Below are 16350 nucleotides of genomic sequence, written 5' to 3'. Positions count from 1 at the left end.
GGCTCAGGTCATGATCCTGGAGTCCTGGGATCGAGTCCCACATCAAGCTCCCTGCTCAGCAGGGAGTCTGCTTCTCCCTCTGACCCTCCTCCCTCTCATGCTCTCTGTCTCTCATTCTCTCTCTCACAAATAAATAAAATCTTAAAAAAAAAAAATTAAAAAAAAATTAGAATACTTTCTAAAACAAAAAAGCAATTTTTTTCTTTTCTTTGATGTCTTTTTTTTTTTTTTTTAAGATTTATGTATTTATTTGAGAGAGAGAGAGCAGGGGGAGGGGCAGAAGGAGAGGGAGAGAGAATCTCAAGCAGACACCCCGCTGAGAGCAGAACCCAACACTGGGCTCGATCTCATGACCCTGAGATCATGACCTGAGCCGAAATCAGGAGTTGGATGCTTAATCAACTGAGCCACCCAGGTACCCCTTTTGATAAATGTCTTTGTGGCACCTTATTTTTTTTTTTTTTTTTAAAGATTTTATTTATTTATTTGAGAGAGCGAGAATGAGAGAGAGTACATGAGAGGGGGGGAGGGTCAGAGGGAGAAGCAGACTCCCCGCCGAGCAGGGAGCCCGATGCGGGACTCGATCCCGGGACTCCAGGATCATGACCTGAGCCGAAGGCAGTCGCTCAACCGACTGAGCCACCCAGGCACCCCTGGCACCTTATTTTTTAACTGTTTTTTTTTTTTTCTTCAAATGGGCCTTAGGTGTATAGGTCCAAACAGCCATAGTCCCAGAGACCTCAGTTAATGACACTGTCATCATAGGTTCATGCCTGCCCCTTTCAGTTATTTTTCATCTTTATTTTATTTATTAGTAATACACTGGACACCGTGGAGGGAGCTCACAACCAATCCAGGATTTGTATATCAACCGTACTTACATCTGTCCTTTGCTTCCCAGCCTCCACTCCACAGAGGGAAACATGGTACTGAGCTTTCTGGAGCACCATCTAAAGACAAAATGCAAAGATTTTTGGTTTTTTATGTAAGCTTATTATTTATCTGTGTTTTCTCCCTCCCTTTTAGAGTTTGGAGCCTCTTCCAGCTAATGGACCTGATTTTGGAGCATTAGGAGAAGAGGCTGAGTTTGTTGAAGTTGAACCTGAAGCCAAACAGGAGATTCTTGAAAACAAAGATGTGAGTTTCTGCTGAAGGGCTTGATGCAGTTCCTGCCGGAGACATTTGCTTCCCTAGACCCCCAGGGAGACAGAAGGATTAACCTGTCTCATTGCCTTCATTTAAGAAGACCTGGTAGCCAACTACGTTTTAGAAAGGCTGGCGACTTTTAGAAAAGTAGTTTCTGGTTTTAGAGAAATCCATTTATTTATGTGGGAAGCTTAAACAAACGTATTTTTGTACTTAAGTTATAAGAAAAAAACAAAGTATTTCAAGGACAAACTCAAATTATAATTAAGTTTATACTGTGTCCAGAAAAAAGAGTGAAACTTTTCCTAAGCTTTGTTGCCTTTGAAATTTAAATCCAGCTGAAAGAAGTGTAAGCACATTTTCAGTGATTGTGTAATTAAGAACTTCTGCAGTATTCTGATTACTTTCAGATATGCATTTTCCTAATACTTCTTATTATTCCTGCTTTATTTTCTCTGTTACTCATTACCATCTACTGTACTATATATGTTGCCTATTTCTACCCTCGTTAGAAGGTAAGCTCCATTGAGTCAGGAATTTATGTCTTGTTCACTGCTATATCCTCAGTATTTAGAATAATACCTGGCTGTTAGGTGATTGGTGCATTGTTTTTTTTTTTTTTTAAAGATTTATTGATTTATTTGAGAGAGAGAGAATGAGAGAGAGTACATGAGAGGGGGAGGGTCAGAGGGAGAAGCAGGCTCCCCGCCGAGCAGGGAGCCCGATGCGGGACTCCAGGATCATGACCTGAGCCGAAGGCAGTTGCTTAACCAACTGAGCCACCCAGGCGCCCTGGTGCATTGTTATTGAATGAATTAATTAAATAAGCTTTTACAGATAATAAGGTAAGAGGCTCTGAGCCAGCATTTATCATGTTTACTGAAATATGCAGAAGCTCTCTAGCAAGATGCACAGTTATTAAATTGGGGGTCACAGCATCAGCCAGGGGCCAGTGCTCTGGGAGCACACTGGGAAGGCTATATGGGGGACCTCTGTGGCCTGCTTGGGTTTAGGACTGTCGTGGTCCTTGGTCATCCAGCTACAGAGACCTTGTAAGTCTCAGTCACAGGAAGTACAGACCTGGCAAAGGATAGGTTCAGGTAACCAGTTTTTTTCAAAAGGCAGGAAAATAAATGAAGTCTGGAATTAAGAAGTATGGATCATTAAACTTGAAAAAAAAAAATCCTTGGTTTAATTGTCAGACATTTGTCTTTAGCCTTGATGCCTACTTTCTTGTCCAGTATCATACTTAATAATCCATGTCCCTGCAAAAGAATGAAACTGGACCACTTTCTTACACCATACACAAAAAATAAACTCAAAATGGATTAAGGACCTAAATGTACGACCTGAAGCCATTAAAATCCTAGAATAGAGCACAGGCAGTAATTTCTCTGACATCAGCCATAACAAATTTTTTCTAGATAGGTCCCCTGAAGTAAGAGAAATAAAAGTAAAAATAGGCTACTGGGACTGCATCAAAATAAAAAGCTTCTGCATGGTGAAGGAAACAGTCAACAAGCGTAAAAGGCAGCCTACTGAATGGGAGAAGTTATTTGCAAATGACATATCCATTAAAGGGTTAGTATCCAAAATACGTAAAGAACTTACACGACTCAACACCAAAAAAACCAAATAATCCAATTAGAAAATGGGCAGAAGACATGAATAGATACTTCTCCAAAGAAGACCTACAGATGGCCAGTGGACACATGAAAAGATGCTCCACATCACTCATCATCAGGGACATGCAAATCAAAACCACAATGAGATATCACTTCACACCTGTCACAGTGGCTAAAATCAACAATACAAGAAACAACAGGTGTTGGCGAGGATGCGGAGAAAGGGGAACCCTTGTGCACTGTTGGTGGGAGTGCAAATTGGTGAAGCCACTGTGGAAAAAATTAGAAATACCCTATGATCCAGTAATTCCACTGCTGGCATTTCCCCAAAGAATATGAAAACCCTAATTTGAAATGATTCCACCCCGATGTTTGTTGCAGCATTATCTACAATAGACAATAGCCAAACTATGGAAGCAGCCCAAGTGTCCATAGACTGATGAATGTATAAAGATGTGGTATAGATACATAATGGAGTGTTACTCAGTCCTAAAAAAGAACGAAACCTTGCCATTTGCAATGACATGGATGGAGCTGAGAGTATGATGCTGAGTGAAATAAGTCAGTCAGAGAAAGACAAATACCATATGATTTCACTCATATGTAGAATTTAAGAAACAAAACAGACAAAGAAAAAAAGTCAAACCAAGAAACAGATTCTTAACTACAGAGAACAAACTGGTGGTCACCAGAGGGGAGGCCGGTGGGGGGTGGAGGAAACAGGTGATGGGGATGAAGAGTACACTTGTCCTGATGAGCATGGTGTAATGTATAGAATTGTCGGATCACTAAATTATACACCTGAAACTAATTGAACACTGTATGTCATCTATACTGGAATTAAACAAAAAACAAAAAAAGACCAGCATTTAAAACCTAAAAAAAAAAAAAATAGTGATAATCCATGTCCCTTCATCACATTTAGGTGGTTGTTCAACATGTTCATTTTGATGGACTTGGAAGAACTAAAGATGATATCATCATATGTGAAATTGGAGATGTTTTTAAGGCGAAAAACCTTATCGAGGCAAGTAGTCTCCCTGCTTGGCATAGTTTCCATTCCCATCTAAAGAACCTACAAATCTGTCTCAAAGCCCCGAGCTCCCGCCCCAGCCTCTCCGCTGATAACCTTGCCTCCTACCCTGAAGGGAGCCTCAGTGCCCCCAAGCCGAGCCCCCTACCCTCGTTCCCTGGGTGCCTCCCAAAAACCTAACCTGTGTTTGCTTTCGCCCTTCCCTCCAGCCTCTCTTCCCGCAGAGGCTGGTCCATACGTGTGTTCTTCACAAGCACCAGCACTGTGATAGGAGCGGACCACGTTGCTTGCTGACTCCCTCCCTGGCACCCCGCTTAGCGCTCTAGCATGTTCTCGTGGGGTGGGTGCTCTGTCGTTACCCACTCCTGCTGTCTCCTTGGGACACTTGCTCCATTTATCTACCATCTCCATCCTCTCCTTGGTCGGTGCCTTCCGTCCTTCTGCCCTTGGAGCCACGTTGGAGGCAGAGTCCCCACCAGCCTCCTGGAGGCCAGGTTCAGGCAGCCCCTGTCAGTACCCACATTCCTTAATCTTTAGACAGTGTTTGACCATTCTCACTTTAAAGAAAATTGCTAATTTTTTTTTTTAAGATTTTATTTATTTGACAGAGAGAGACACAGCAAGAGAGGGAACACAAGCAAGGGGGAGTGGGAGAGGGAGAAGCAGGCTTCTCGTGGAGCAGGGAGCCCAATGTGGGGCTCGATCCCAGGACCCTGGGATCATGACCTGAGCCGAAAGCAGACGCTTAACAACTGAGCCACCCAGGCGCCCTGAAAATTGCTATTTTTTTAAAAAAAAGAATATATAAGCACAATCTTAAAAAAGCATCAAACCATCTGGTGGTACAGAGGATACTGAACTGAAAGGTAGGCATTTCCCTCCCCGCTGGCCCCAGTCTCACTCCCCAGCGGTCAGCGGGCTGGGGCTCCTGTATGGTGTGTGTCATGCACATGTAGACACAATAACCCCATTCCCCACATTTTCCTGCACCTTTCATTTTTGATACTATATGGAGATCTGTTGCATTAACACATTTAAAATTCTTGCCCACCTGTCAGGGAAATACCCTGTGTCCTTGTTTTCACTGGGGCTTTTTCCCAGTGAATGAGACTGAGCACCTTTCCCAGGTTTACTGGCCATTCATGTATTTTGTGAATTACCTGTTGGTGTCTCCCATTTACCATTGGATTGTTAGGTTTTGTTAATTTACAAGGGCTCCTGGCATAGGACAGAAGTGATCTCTGTCACTGACACGAATACATTTCTCTTGTTCTGTTGTCTTTTGAGATTGTTTTTATCTTCCCTCTTTCTCAGCATTTTCTCTCCCCCTGATTTCCACGGATCCCACACTCTCCTGGGCTGCTTGCTCCTCTCCTCACGTTCACTTTAGGCTGCACTGTCAGCTTCTTTCTCTGTGACCATCCTTACGTGTTGCTTTTCCATGAGGATTGTCTGCTGGGGGCTCTCAACCACACCCCTGGTCTCACTACAGCCTGTGTGGTAGGGCCCCCCACTTCTACTTCTTGCCAGGCCTCTGTTGAGCTTTAGGCTCGAATATGCACCTGCCTGCTAAGCATTTCCTCATGGGATCGCCACAAACATCTCCAACCCTGTGTGGCCAGAGAAGGAACTCATCGCCCCTTTCCCCCTAGCCCCTGCTGGCCCTTCCTTCTCTGTCTCTGACTTCTCAGTGGTTTCTCTAATGGTACCCAGAAGTGCTTAGCCGAGAGCGGAAAGTTGGTATAGTCTCCTCTCTCTCCTGCCCTCCAACCAGTCAGTGACCGTCCTCGGGCTCCGCGTGTGACGTGTGTGTAGTCTGTCCTCCCCCAGCACCGTGACCCGTGCTCAACAGCTGCCCTCCCAGGCCCCGGGGCTGCTGTGAGCAGCTCCTCCTGCCTCCCCCTGCCCCTTTTTCTTTCTCCATGTTCATCCACACTATCAGTTGTCTCTCCTGAGGAAGTTCTACCCTGTCTGTTCCCTGCTGGAAGCTCCGAAGTCAGTCCCCTTTTACCTGCAGGACAGGCTCTAAACCATGCGTATTATGAGTCCTGCCCTACTCTGCTCCCCGAGAGCCTTTCCTGCCCTGCCCTTCTACTTCTGCCTGTCCCTCCAGCAGGAAAGGACTGCTGGCCTCAGAAGACACCGCTGTCAACATTGAAGAAAGAAAAAAGCAGAACAGTGGTTAGAAAACACGAGCAACACAAAAAGGCACACAACATGGTCTCCCTTGCACCAAACACAACCACTGTAACGACAGATCGTCATCCCTCCGAGGAGTCCTGCCGGGCGGGGTGCATTTTGACTAGTGTTTTTTGTTTGTTTGTTTCTGTGAAAGGGATCTTGTCAATGCACCTGCTTTCTGTCCTCATTCGGGGTTTGCTCTTCTGACGGGGCTTTGTTGTTGCTCCCTGAGTGCTGTCCATCCCCTTCACGTGTCTAGTCTCCGTGGGGCCGCCTTCTCAGTGACTCAGCAGCAGTGCTAAACCCCCAGGCCGGTCAGACGGCCACCAGCTGTGCTCCTGTCCTAGAGGAAGACCTTCTCTTTTTGTCTTCCCTCACAGGTGATGCGGAAATCTCATGAAGCCCGAGAAAAACTGCTTCGCCTAGGAATATTTAGACAAGTGGATGTTTTGATTGATACGTGTCAAGGTACCTGCTGTGGCGTAGTATCCCTCATTATCCCTCCCGTCCATCCTGCAGGATCACAAAAGCTGAACATGTGGCCAGACAGATAGCATCTGGAGGGTTATCACGCACAAAGGTCTTGGTAGTTCACGGTCCCAGGAGGGTAATTGGAATTTTTTTTTTTTTTTTTTAATGTCGGGCTGAGGGAGGACAGGTGAACTTTGAAGATACTGTCATCTGAACCGGTGGATGGTGCAGGCGTTCTAGGGAGGATCCCAAGGGAGGTCAGCCAGGCTTCATTCCGGATAGCCCAGCCCAACCGGTGTCCAAATGGGCTCTTGGCAGACAGGCTCCATCTAAATGTGTGCTTTCAGTGGGAGGGCACCAGGCCTCAGATTTCACTTTCAGTTTTTGCTCATTTGCTTGTTTGCTGCTTGACATCGCACAAGTCTGCCAGCTTAGTCAACTTGTACTCTTAGGTTGATGAGCACCTGCCGCAGGCAGGCCCTGTGCTGGGTACCAGGGAGAGGCCAGCAGCGAGCAACGCATAGTCTCCTTCCGAAGGAGCTTCCGGGCCAGCAGAGCAGGTCAGGGGCCGTGGGGGGGGGGGGACAGCCAGCCCTTCCTGCCCCCTCAGTGAGAGTAGTGACACAGCTGTACCCAGGCGAAGCTCTGTGGTGAGCATGTGTGTGCAGGATCCCACTGAATCCTCACCCACACCCGGGGAAGTGACTGGCGTTATTTTAGAAAAGATGTTTCCCAGCTAAGGAAACCAAGGCTCAGAGAGGTTTAACTTGCGCCAGGTCAGACAAGTGAGTGACAGAAGTGGCCCGTCCGCTACTCTGGAGTGCTTTTCTTGGGGCCACGTCTGGTTGGCAGCGTTTCACCTTAGCGCTCTCCTGCCTGCCGTCGACGTGACATGCGTGTGGTCCGCGGGGGCACTTCTGTGGGGTGCTCCATCCCAGCGGCAGTTAGCATTACCTGGGAACTCGTGAGAAGGAACGGTTGGGGAAGTAAAGCCCTACATGATTCTGTGATGGGGGTGCCCGCCGTCATCCATGTGTCAGACCCTGTAGAATATACAGCAGCAAGGACGAACCGTGCAGACCACACTGTGGTTCCTGCTGAGGCCTCGCTGTGGGTTTGTGACTTGTGACAAACGTTACCACGCTGATGCAAGATGACTGCAGGTGGAGATGCGTGTGGGTGGGGGTAGGCTCTACGGGAACTCTCCACTTTGTGCTCGATTTTTCCATAAACCTAAAGCCACTCTAAACGGGAAAGCCTCTTAATTAAATTAAAAAAAAATGGTGCCAAGGCTCTGGCCTGGGCTGAGTCTGGGTATCGAGGAGCTGGCATTGAGGCAGCTCAACTGCCCCGCCGGGGTTGTGGGGTCAGCCCTGCCTTTCTATGAGAGACCCCCAGTCCTTTGCAGAGCTCAGCCCTGCCCCCCAGCACCCTGGGGCCTGTGGTGGGTGCCAGGGCAGCTGCCGCCGACTCGGGCCCTCATCATCCCACAGCCACCGCACCCCTCCCTGGCTCGCGGAAAGACAGGGACCGTCACCTCTGAACTTGCATTGAGTTTGTTGCTTCTCTTTTGGGGTTACTAGAGTCCCTCTTGTCACAAGAATTCTGTTTTAATGGCAGTTGAATTGCTGCCTCGAGTATCCTCAAGGACTCCCTAGGAGGAGAAGAAATGCCCTTAGCAGATAGCATGCACTTAAGCAAATATCGCTGCTCGCAGTTCCCTCCTTGTAGCATCTGACTTGTTTGATATCTTCTACCACAGGAACTAGATGCAGGTTCTTAGGTGCAAAGGTATATTGTGATTTTGTGGTGGACTGTTCTTGAACTTTAAAATAGACAGTGTGTTTGTCAAATGAAATGAACCTTCAAATGGCTTTTTGTCTTTTTTAGCAGTGGGACCTAAAATAAAACCGCAGGTTCGAGCTGTCTCACTGTTCAATATTTTTTGTGTACGTAGGTGATGATGCGCTTCCAAATGGGTTAGACGTTACCTTTGAAGTAACTGAATTAAGGAGATTAACGGGCAGTTACAACACCATGGTTGGGAACAACGAAGGCAGTATGGTATGATATACTTCCTACTAGCAGAACTTTCAATAATGAGCCTTTAAATGTGACTGTTCTCAAAACTGATGGTGGTTTCAAGACTCTCACACACCTTCATCTCTAGGCTAGCTGATGGTGTCTCACTGATGTTCCTAGACCTGATTATAGTATGTTTTACTTTTTCGTTTAATTTAAATTCCAGCAAACACACAGTGTTAGCTGAGTTTCAAGTGTGCAGGAGAGCGATTCACCACTTGCACACATCACCCAGTGCTCATCACGACAAGTACCCTCCTCAGCCCCTTCCCCTGTTTCACCCCATCCCGACTGTAGTATGTTTCAGATTGTTTGAAAACAGTAGGTAACATCAGTGGTTAATTAGGAGTGATTTGGAGAATGTTTGTATTAAGTTTCTTGTTCAAATTCCCCTGAGTTCCCAATCTGTACAGTTGATTTCCCTGGCTTTGCAGTCAGCAAGTGAGCCTGCCCCTCACCATCAGACAGAAGAGGGGTGGGGGTGGGGGGCGGCATATCCACTCAGCAAAGGTACATTTTTAAAGAGGAAAAGCCAGATCTGTAGACCGCGGTTTTGTCCTGGGTTTATGAGGCTCCCTTTGCCAGCAGAGTCTTTCTTAACAGTTACCCTTCCTTCCGTGTAAACCACCGCTGATTTTCTCTTCCTCCTAGGTGCTTGGCCTCAAACTCCCTAATCTTCTAGGCCGTGCAGAAAAGGTGACTTTTCAGTTTTCCTATGGAACCAAAGAGACTTCGTATGGCCTGTCCTTCTTCAAACCACGGCCCGGAAACTTCGAGAGAAAGTAGGAAGCCAACAGACGATTGAGTACAGTGGTCTGATTATAAGTTAAAGTAGATGCGTTGGTTGTGAACAGACACTTGGCTGAAGCAGCTCGCTCTTGTGTGGTGTGTCACAAGGCGCTGCAGCTTTCCTCGTGGCACTGAGCCCCGAAAGTGTATTTTTAGATCTATTGATTTAAATGTGTACGAGTTATCATCACTGAGCATCTAAAGCTCTGTCCCATTGTCTCCTAGCTTCTCTGTAAACTTATATAAAGTTACTGGCCAGTTCCCTTGGAGCTCACTTCGGGAGACAGACAGAGGAGTGTCTGCCGAGTACAGCGTGAGTAGCCTTTCGTCCCTCCTCTGTGCACTTGAGTGAGAACAAGGCCTATTTCGCTGATCGCTAGAGTCAGCAAGAGGGGGCGGGCCAGGGCGGGCAGGCCTGTCTGCAGTCTGGAGCTTGGAGTGCGGGCCTCGTGGCCGGGGTCACCCTCTGCCCTTCGCCCTGCTGTGGAGTGCTTCCTGGCTGGCGCCTTCCTGCGATGCCGTGTGTTTGTCCTTCCTCGTGTGTGCTGAGGTCCATAGCTTCTGGCAGCCAGCAAGGTCACTGCGGGTTACTGAAAGCTTTCCTCGTTGGTGGGCACTTATGTACTTCTAGCAGGATCTGACGTAATGCAGAAGATGGAATTCCTACCATTTGACCACCTTTTGGCTTTACGATGACCCCTGCCCTCTCTCCCTTTCTACACCGTGCGGGCTCCCCTCCTGTTCCGGGCTCGGTTCATGAGGGAAGAGTGGACACCCAACGTGAGCGCGGTCTGTAGGCCAGCAGCGTGGCCTCACCTGGGAGCTGGTTAGAAATGCAAGTTCCTGGGCCCCGCCTGCCCACTGAACCAGCGTCTCGGGGAGGACGGCCGGCACGTTCTCTCCATCCGCGCCCTGGCAGCTCTGGTCCGGGATCCGTGCTGGAACCCTGCGGTCGGTGCCTTGAGGCACTGGAGACACTGGCCGCTTGCATTCCTCAGCCTCGCGGGCAGACCAGGGGCACCAGCCCCCAGCACGGAGTGGGGCCAGCGGCCCCTGGCTCGGGATGCGACGTGAGCGCTTGCAGTTCCATGTTCAGTTCTTCATGTGGCCCCCTCTCCGCGTCTCCTGGGAGTAGCCCTGGGACGCCTTTCTGTCCTGGGCGGGGTGGGGGGGCGCCCAGCTGGCGCTGCCCTCCCAGCCCCTGTCCGGCAGCAGCTCTCCAGAGGCCACCGGCGGTGAGCCCTGGTGTGCGGGTTCCTCCCCATCTCTCTCCCGTGTGCCCCTTTTATCACTTTTTTCTAAGCCTTTTTTATTTATTTTATTTTTTATTTTTTAAAAGATTTTATTTCTTTATTTGACAGAGAGAGACACAGCGAGAGAGGGAATACAAGCAGGGGGAGTGGGAGAAGGAGAAGCAGGCCTCGGGCTGAGCAGGGAGCCCGATGCGGGGCTCGATCCCAGGACCCTGGGATCATGACCCGAGCCGAAGGCAGACGCTCAACGACTGAGCCACCCAGGTGCCCCTCTAAGCCTCTTTTAAAGAGCAGGTTCTTAGGAGGCTTAGAGATAGCTGGTTTAGCCTCAAGGCATAGCAGGGGTGAAGGCCATCTCTGTTGGACGAGGCCTTTGGGGAGGTGCATGCAGAGGGGCCAGGGGAATGGGAGGGACAGAGGACTGGGAGCTGGTGGCCCTGGGCTTGAAAGATGAGCTCCTGGAGGAAAAGGGCACCATCTGGCCCCTGCCTCATCCTCCTCACTGTGAACACAGAGACATAGATGTGTTTCCTCTGGGCAGTTGTGTTTCTCTTGTTAGGGGCTGCCTTATGAGGAAGGAAGGAATGATTTAGGCCAGCCGTGCACCTTCCTCAGGCATTTGGGGGAGTAGCTGAGTCTCATGTGGCCCTACGTGCGGAAATGGCAGGTGGGCAAGGCTGCCCTGGATCCTGGCTGCTTGATACCGTGCCTTGTGGATGCTCGATGAGAACCAGAGTTGAGGCGGGTGGCCCCGAGTTCTCACCCTGGGAGCCAGGCCTGAGGGCTACGGGGAATGCCCAGCGAAAGACCGCGCCGGGAATGTGAAGTGACCTGGCTTACTTGTAGGAGTCACATCATCGTCACACTGCCTGAGGCCACTAGATAGTGTTCACTGTTCCAGAGCAACCTGGGTGTCTCTCTGTGATGGGGACCTGAGATGGGCGGGCCTGACTTTGGGGCCAGAGGGTCGGGGCAAGAGGCAGGTGCTGCTTGCCCGGGGGTCACGTGGCTTAGGCCTCTGGCTGCAGGAAGGATGCTCTTCACTCGTGAGCACCTTCGTCTCCTCCCTCTTCCCCGGGGCCTGATGTGGGTCTCCACCGTCACTCATACTGGCTTTGGACCGGGGACTGGGCCAGGCGGGGTGAGCGTCAGGTCATAGAGCCCGGAAAGCAGCCTGTGGGTTACCAAGCTGGGCGCTGAGTGTGGCTTTCTCACGGGTCACCTGTCTCCTTGCTCGGAGCACAGTCCTGCTGCTTTGAGCAGGATCACAGCTCTCTCCCCTTCTCCCTCCCTCCCTCCCTTCCCTGCCTTCCCTTCTTTTCCTCCCTCCCACACACCGTAAAAACAACAACAACAACAAAACAAAACAAAACAAAACACGTATCTTAGGTGTTTAATTGGAACAAGATTTCTGTGCCTCGTTCTGAGGCCTGATGGGGGACGACTCCCCGTGGGTACAGCACAGAAAGGCTTATTGTGGACACTCCCACCCCCACCCCCGTGTCCTTGCAGTTTCCCATATGGAAAACCAACCACACCATCAAGTGGGAGGGCGTGTGGCGGGAGCTGGGCTGCCTCTCGAGGACGGCGTCCTTTGCTGTCCGGAAGGAAAGTGGGCACTCGCTGAAATCATCTCTTTCGGTAAGGGCTTTCCTCGTTTGACTACGTATTTAGATGCATTGGGAGAATAGCCTTCACCAGCAATGGGACAGACCGGAAAGGGTCACGGGTTGGGTGGCTGCTGGCGGCTTTGTGAGTTTCTGGGCACTCGCCCCGAATTACTCTGTTGAAGCATCGTCAGCGGAGATGGGAAGGTGTACCTGGGAGCCGACTGTGGGATGTGCTTGAAAGCTGGCCGAGTTCACTTAGGTCAGGGTCAAGCTCCTTGAGAGGATGGGCCGAGCGACAGGTCGGCATCTCCCAGCTGGTGACCATGAATTGTCTGCTCCACCCTCTCGGTTCCCTCACCTGTGAATTAGGGACCAGGAACTGCCTTCCCAGAGGGCTTTTCTGAAGGTGAAGTGATGTGATAGGGCAAGGGGCTGGGCACAGCACGCGGCCTGGGCACACAGCGCTCAGGAAGTACGCCTTCTTACTTGACACGATGGCTTGAAGTGAAATACTGAGATGCACGTTTCTTTCAGCATGCAATGGTCATCGACTCACGGAACTCCTCCATCTTGCCCAGAAGAGGTGCTCTGCTGAAAGTTAACCAGGTAGTATTCCTTTACCTGCGTGCGACCTGCTGGCTCGGTGACCTGGGAGGGGAGAGAGTCCCACCCAGTAGGCACATTTTCTACATTGAATGCTTTCCTTTAATTATGGAGATTGTTCTAGAATGGCTTTCAGGGGTGTCGGTCCCATGTGAGGGTCCCAGCTCTGGAACTGCTCTGTGTAGTGCAGTGTTCTGCCCCCACAGAGCGGAGGGGAGATAAAGTTCTGGCCTCTGGGATGGGGTCACTCACTAGGCAGGGAGGAAAGTTGAGGCTTGGCTGAGCTAATCCCTTGGTCACCAGTAAGAGACCACCTCAAGGCAGGGAGGGTAACTCCTACCCCTGAGGGTCCCCAGGGTGGATGCCAACAGGGGGGCACACTGTTGCGCTGTCTGCCTGATCTTCAGGATCAGAGGACCAACTAGAAATCAGATTTTTACATCAAATGTGCCCAATTGTGCAAGATTGGCTAATTCTTTTTTTCAAACACCGAGTAGGCCAAACAAGCCATATCATGCAGCAGAATGTTCCCGTGGCCAGTGTTTCTCCCCACGTACAGGAGAGAATAAGAGCTAGAATGGAGCTTCTAGGGGACAGACAGAAGCGATCTGCCTTTTTAAAAATACAGAACAACAAAAGTAAATAGTACTTGGAGTGACATGGTTTTGGAGCTGGTGTAGTGAGTCTGTTTGCTCTATTTGACATGCGATCCTTTGCCAACAGGAGCTGGCCGGCTACACTGGAGGGGACGTGAGCTTCATAAAAGAAGATTTCGAGCTTCAGTTGAATAAACAACTTTTACTCGATTCAGTGAGTATCCAGCCAGACTGTTCACCTGTATTTTTATCCCTTGTTTTTGGAAACTCAATTCCTGGATAGTAAAAGCATCATCCAGAGGGGAAGCCCAGAACGTTAGTGCTTGAAACTGAAGTACTCGATCTTTTCAATTTAGCTGGAATTGAGGATACTCTGGGGAGAAGTGATCGTTTCTCTCTTCAAGAGGAACCTGTCAGTCATTTTATGTGGGACCCCAGGAGAGCCCCTTCCCCATTTGTCAGCTCGGGGCCATCATGGAAATGTGTCTGGGGGGCAGAGGAATGCGCTTCCTTTCCCTCTGAGGCCCCTTCTAAAGAAATTCCAAGGCTTCACCTTATTTTGCTGAGTCTGCAGGGCTCTGGGCGCTTCCAGGAATTTCTTTTTAAATCTTTAATCCGGTTTGGTTTGGTTTCTCCTGATTTGCTCAGGAATGAGGAGTAGGTGACCTGATTCTGACCGAGGCAGAGGAGCCCCTCGGCTCATTCTCCAGTCCTCCCAGGGCTGGGGAGACTGGGGACAGCTCTCTGTGCCCACCTGCAACACACCCACCGCCTCTGCCCTTCGCCACCACCAAACTCGGGGCGAGGAGTGAGCTTTAATGAGATGGTACGCATGTCTACTTCTACAGTCACTTACCACTGCCCCCAGTCAGGCCTGGCGTCGTTGCTTCTTGCATGTGGTTCCTGCCTTTCCCCCGCCGCTGCTGGTCCGGAGGCCCCTGCGTTGTCCAGTCGGCGAGCTCCTCCCGGTCCCCTCCCCGGCCCTCGCCACTGCACTCGACGCTGTCCTCCTGGACTCCATCATGACTGTGTCCTCCTTCCACGTGTCCACTTCCTCTTTGCGGGGTCCTTTCGAGGCTTGGTGCACTCCCACCTTGTGAGTGTCCCCCCTAGATTCTCGTGGAGGTGTCCTACGCTGCCACTCTCCCCAGAGGATCTCGTCCCGCCCGTGTGCTTGGCGCAGCTCTCCTTCTTGGTGCCAGAGTCACATGCTGCCGGGTGTTTCCACTCTGTTCCTCAGGGACACTTCAAATTCAGCGTGTCTGAAACCAACCGTTACTTCCCTCCTGAATCTATACCCCGCACCCGGGCTCCCAGTTCCACTGGCTTGCACAGCTGTTGACCCAGCTGCCCTTGACCTCCCTAACTGCTTGGAGGAGTCCTCACCCTGAAGGCCACTGAGCACCCAGCCCTGCCTCTTCTGCCTGCTCAGTGTCACCCAGATCCCATGCTGCGCTTTCGCACCTTGGTTGTGATGTCCCTTTCTGATGAGTGTCGCTCCCCCTTCTCCTCCTCCACGCCGCAGACGTGCTGCTCTTTGTGAGATGCAAGTCTTAACAGTACCGCTGTCCCGCGTGAGGTCGGCACTGTTGGTGTCACACTTAGTCTTCGGGCTCGTCTCTCTCCCCGCTTCCTGTGCTTTGGTTCTGCTCAGCTCCTCCTCGTTTCCCGAAAGGACCAGGCTCTCTTACTTCCAGGCACTTGTACTTTGTCCTCTGCTGGCTGTAGGTCCCTTCTTTCAGCTGTTCACCGGCCCCTCGTTCCCTGCCTTTTTAAGACTTTGGCGTATCTCCTGTAGAACTCCTCTGGTCTCCAGACCACAATCGGGGTTCCTGCACTGTGCGTTCAGTTCCTATGCCTTTCTCTGGGTACCGCTCATCATGCACACACTCACCTCCCCATCCACCCTCCACATCTCTGTCGGCTGCCCAGCACTGCCTGGGCGTTAAGAGTACCTCACCACGTAAAACACTGTTCCCACCCCCTCACGTTCCAGTGAAGGGAGACCCACAAGCAAGCACGTGTGTGTACAGTTTAGCAGGTGGCAAGTGTTATGAAGAATTATAAAACGGAGTAAAGAGAAAGTGGCCCAAAGGGGGTGCGGTCCATTGAAGATAGTCCGGGAAAGCGTCTGGGTGAGGCAGCGCAGCCCAGAACCAAGCCAGGGAGCCAGCTGTAGGCTCTCTGGGCAGGAGCTACAGCATGTTCCCGGACGGGCCGGGGGGCTGCCATGACCAGACAGGGTGAGGAGGAGGGACAGCACAGGGAGGACAGAGGTAGGACCAGATGGTAGAGGGCTTTGGGCCCCTTGTTGAAATTAGTTTCTGTCTGGAGGGAGGCCCTGTGTGGCATCACCATCAAGGCAAGTGGGGGTGCCTGTGGGGAAGTAGAAAGGACTGCTGGCCACTCTCCAGGTCTGCTAGGGTCGGGGGCCGAAGTGAAGGCGCTGCTGCCCCGTGGCCGGACAGTGTGTGTCTCCCCCCAGGCTCAGCCTCACCCCGCGTGGAAGCGGGGGGCTGCCCTGTGTTGGAACGGAAGCCAAGAGAGCCCTGCCTTGCTTGGGCGTTGGGCTTGGTGTGTGCTCGTGTTTGCTGTGTCTTCATAAAAGTGTCCGCAAAACCCCATCAACTGTAGCGCCTCAGCTGCACAGTCCAACGTCCCCAGTCTGTAGCCCCGCGCCCCGACCCAGAGCTCTGCGCAGTACGGCGGCCAGCGCGGACGCTCATTGCGGGGAAGGAGCGCCAAAGATCATGGCTCCCTGCTTGTGTTTCCACAGGTTTTCTCAGCGTCTCTCTGGGGTGGGATGCTGGTGCCCATTGGCGATAAACCATCAAGTATTGCGGACAGGTAAGGAATAACGAGTGAGTGAGTGACTTGCAGATGCTTTCCTTTGGCTCTTTTTGGTTGGTTCCTTATAAGTTATTTTAGAGAAGCTTAACTGTTTAGGAGAGCCAATATTTC

At 50.7% G+C, this 16350-nt stretch overlaps 1 protein-coding gene across 1 annotated transcript in view; it reads left to right on the top strand.

Moving 5' to 3' along the window:
* Nucleotides 1–16350, top strand: part of SAMM50 (SAMM50 sorting and assembly machinery component) — a 35233-nt gene that overhangs the window by 3997 nt on the left and 14886 nt on the right. Inside the window, exons 2-11 of the mRNA XM_021687794.1 lie at nt 1027–1137; nt 3697–3798; nt 6366–6453; nt 8414–8520; nt 9190–9320; nt 9553–9640; nt 12093–12221; nt 12725–12796; nt 13517–13603; nt 16166–16236. Coding sequence (XP_021543469.1) covers nt 1027–1137; nt 3697–3798; nt 6366–6453; nt 8414–8520; nt 9190–9320; nt 9553–9640; nt 12093–12221; nt 12725–12796; nt 13517–13603; nt 16166–16236 — 986 coding nt within the window. The remainder of the gene's footprint in view (nt 1–1026; nt 1138–3696; nt 3799–6365; nt 6454–8413; nt 8521–9189; nt 9321–9552; nt 9641–12092; nt 12222–12724; nt 12797–13516; nt 13604–16165; nt 16237–16350) is intronic.

This window comes from Neomonachus schauinslandi, chromosome 5 (assembly GCF_002201575.2).
Source record: "Neomonachus schauinslandi chromosome 5, ASM220157v2, whole genome shotgun sequence".
NCBI classification, from domain to species: domain Eukaryota; kingdom Metazoa; phylum Chordata; class Mammalia; order Carnivora; family Phocidae; genus Neomonachus; species Neomonachus schauinslandi.
The sequence above is the reverse complement of the archived record's forward strand: the minus strand, read 5'-3'. Positions and strand labels throughout refer to the sequence as shown.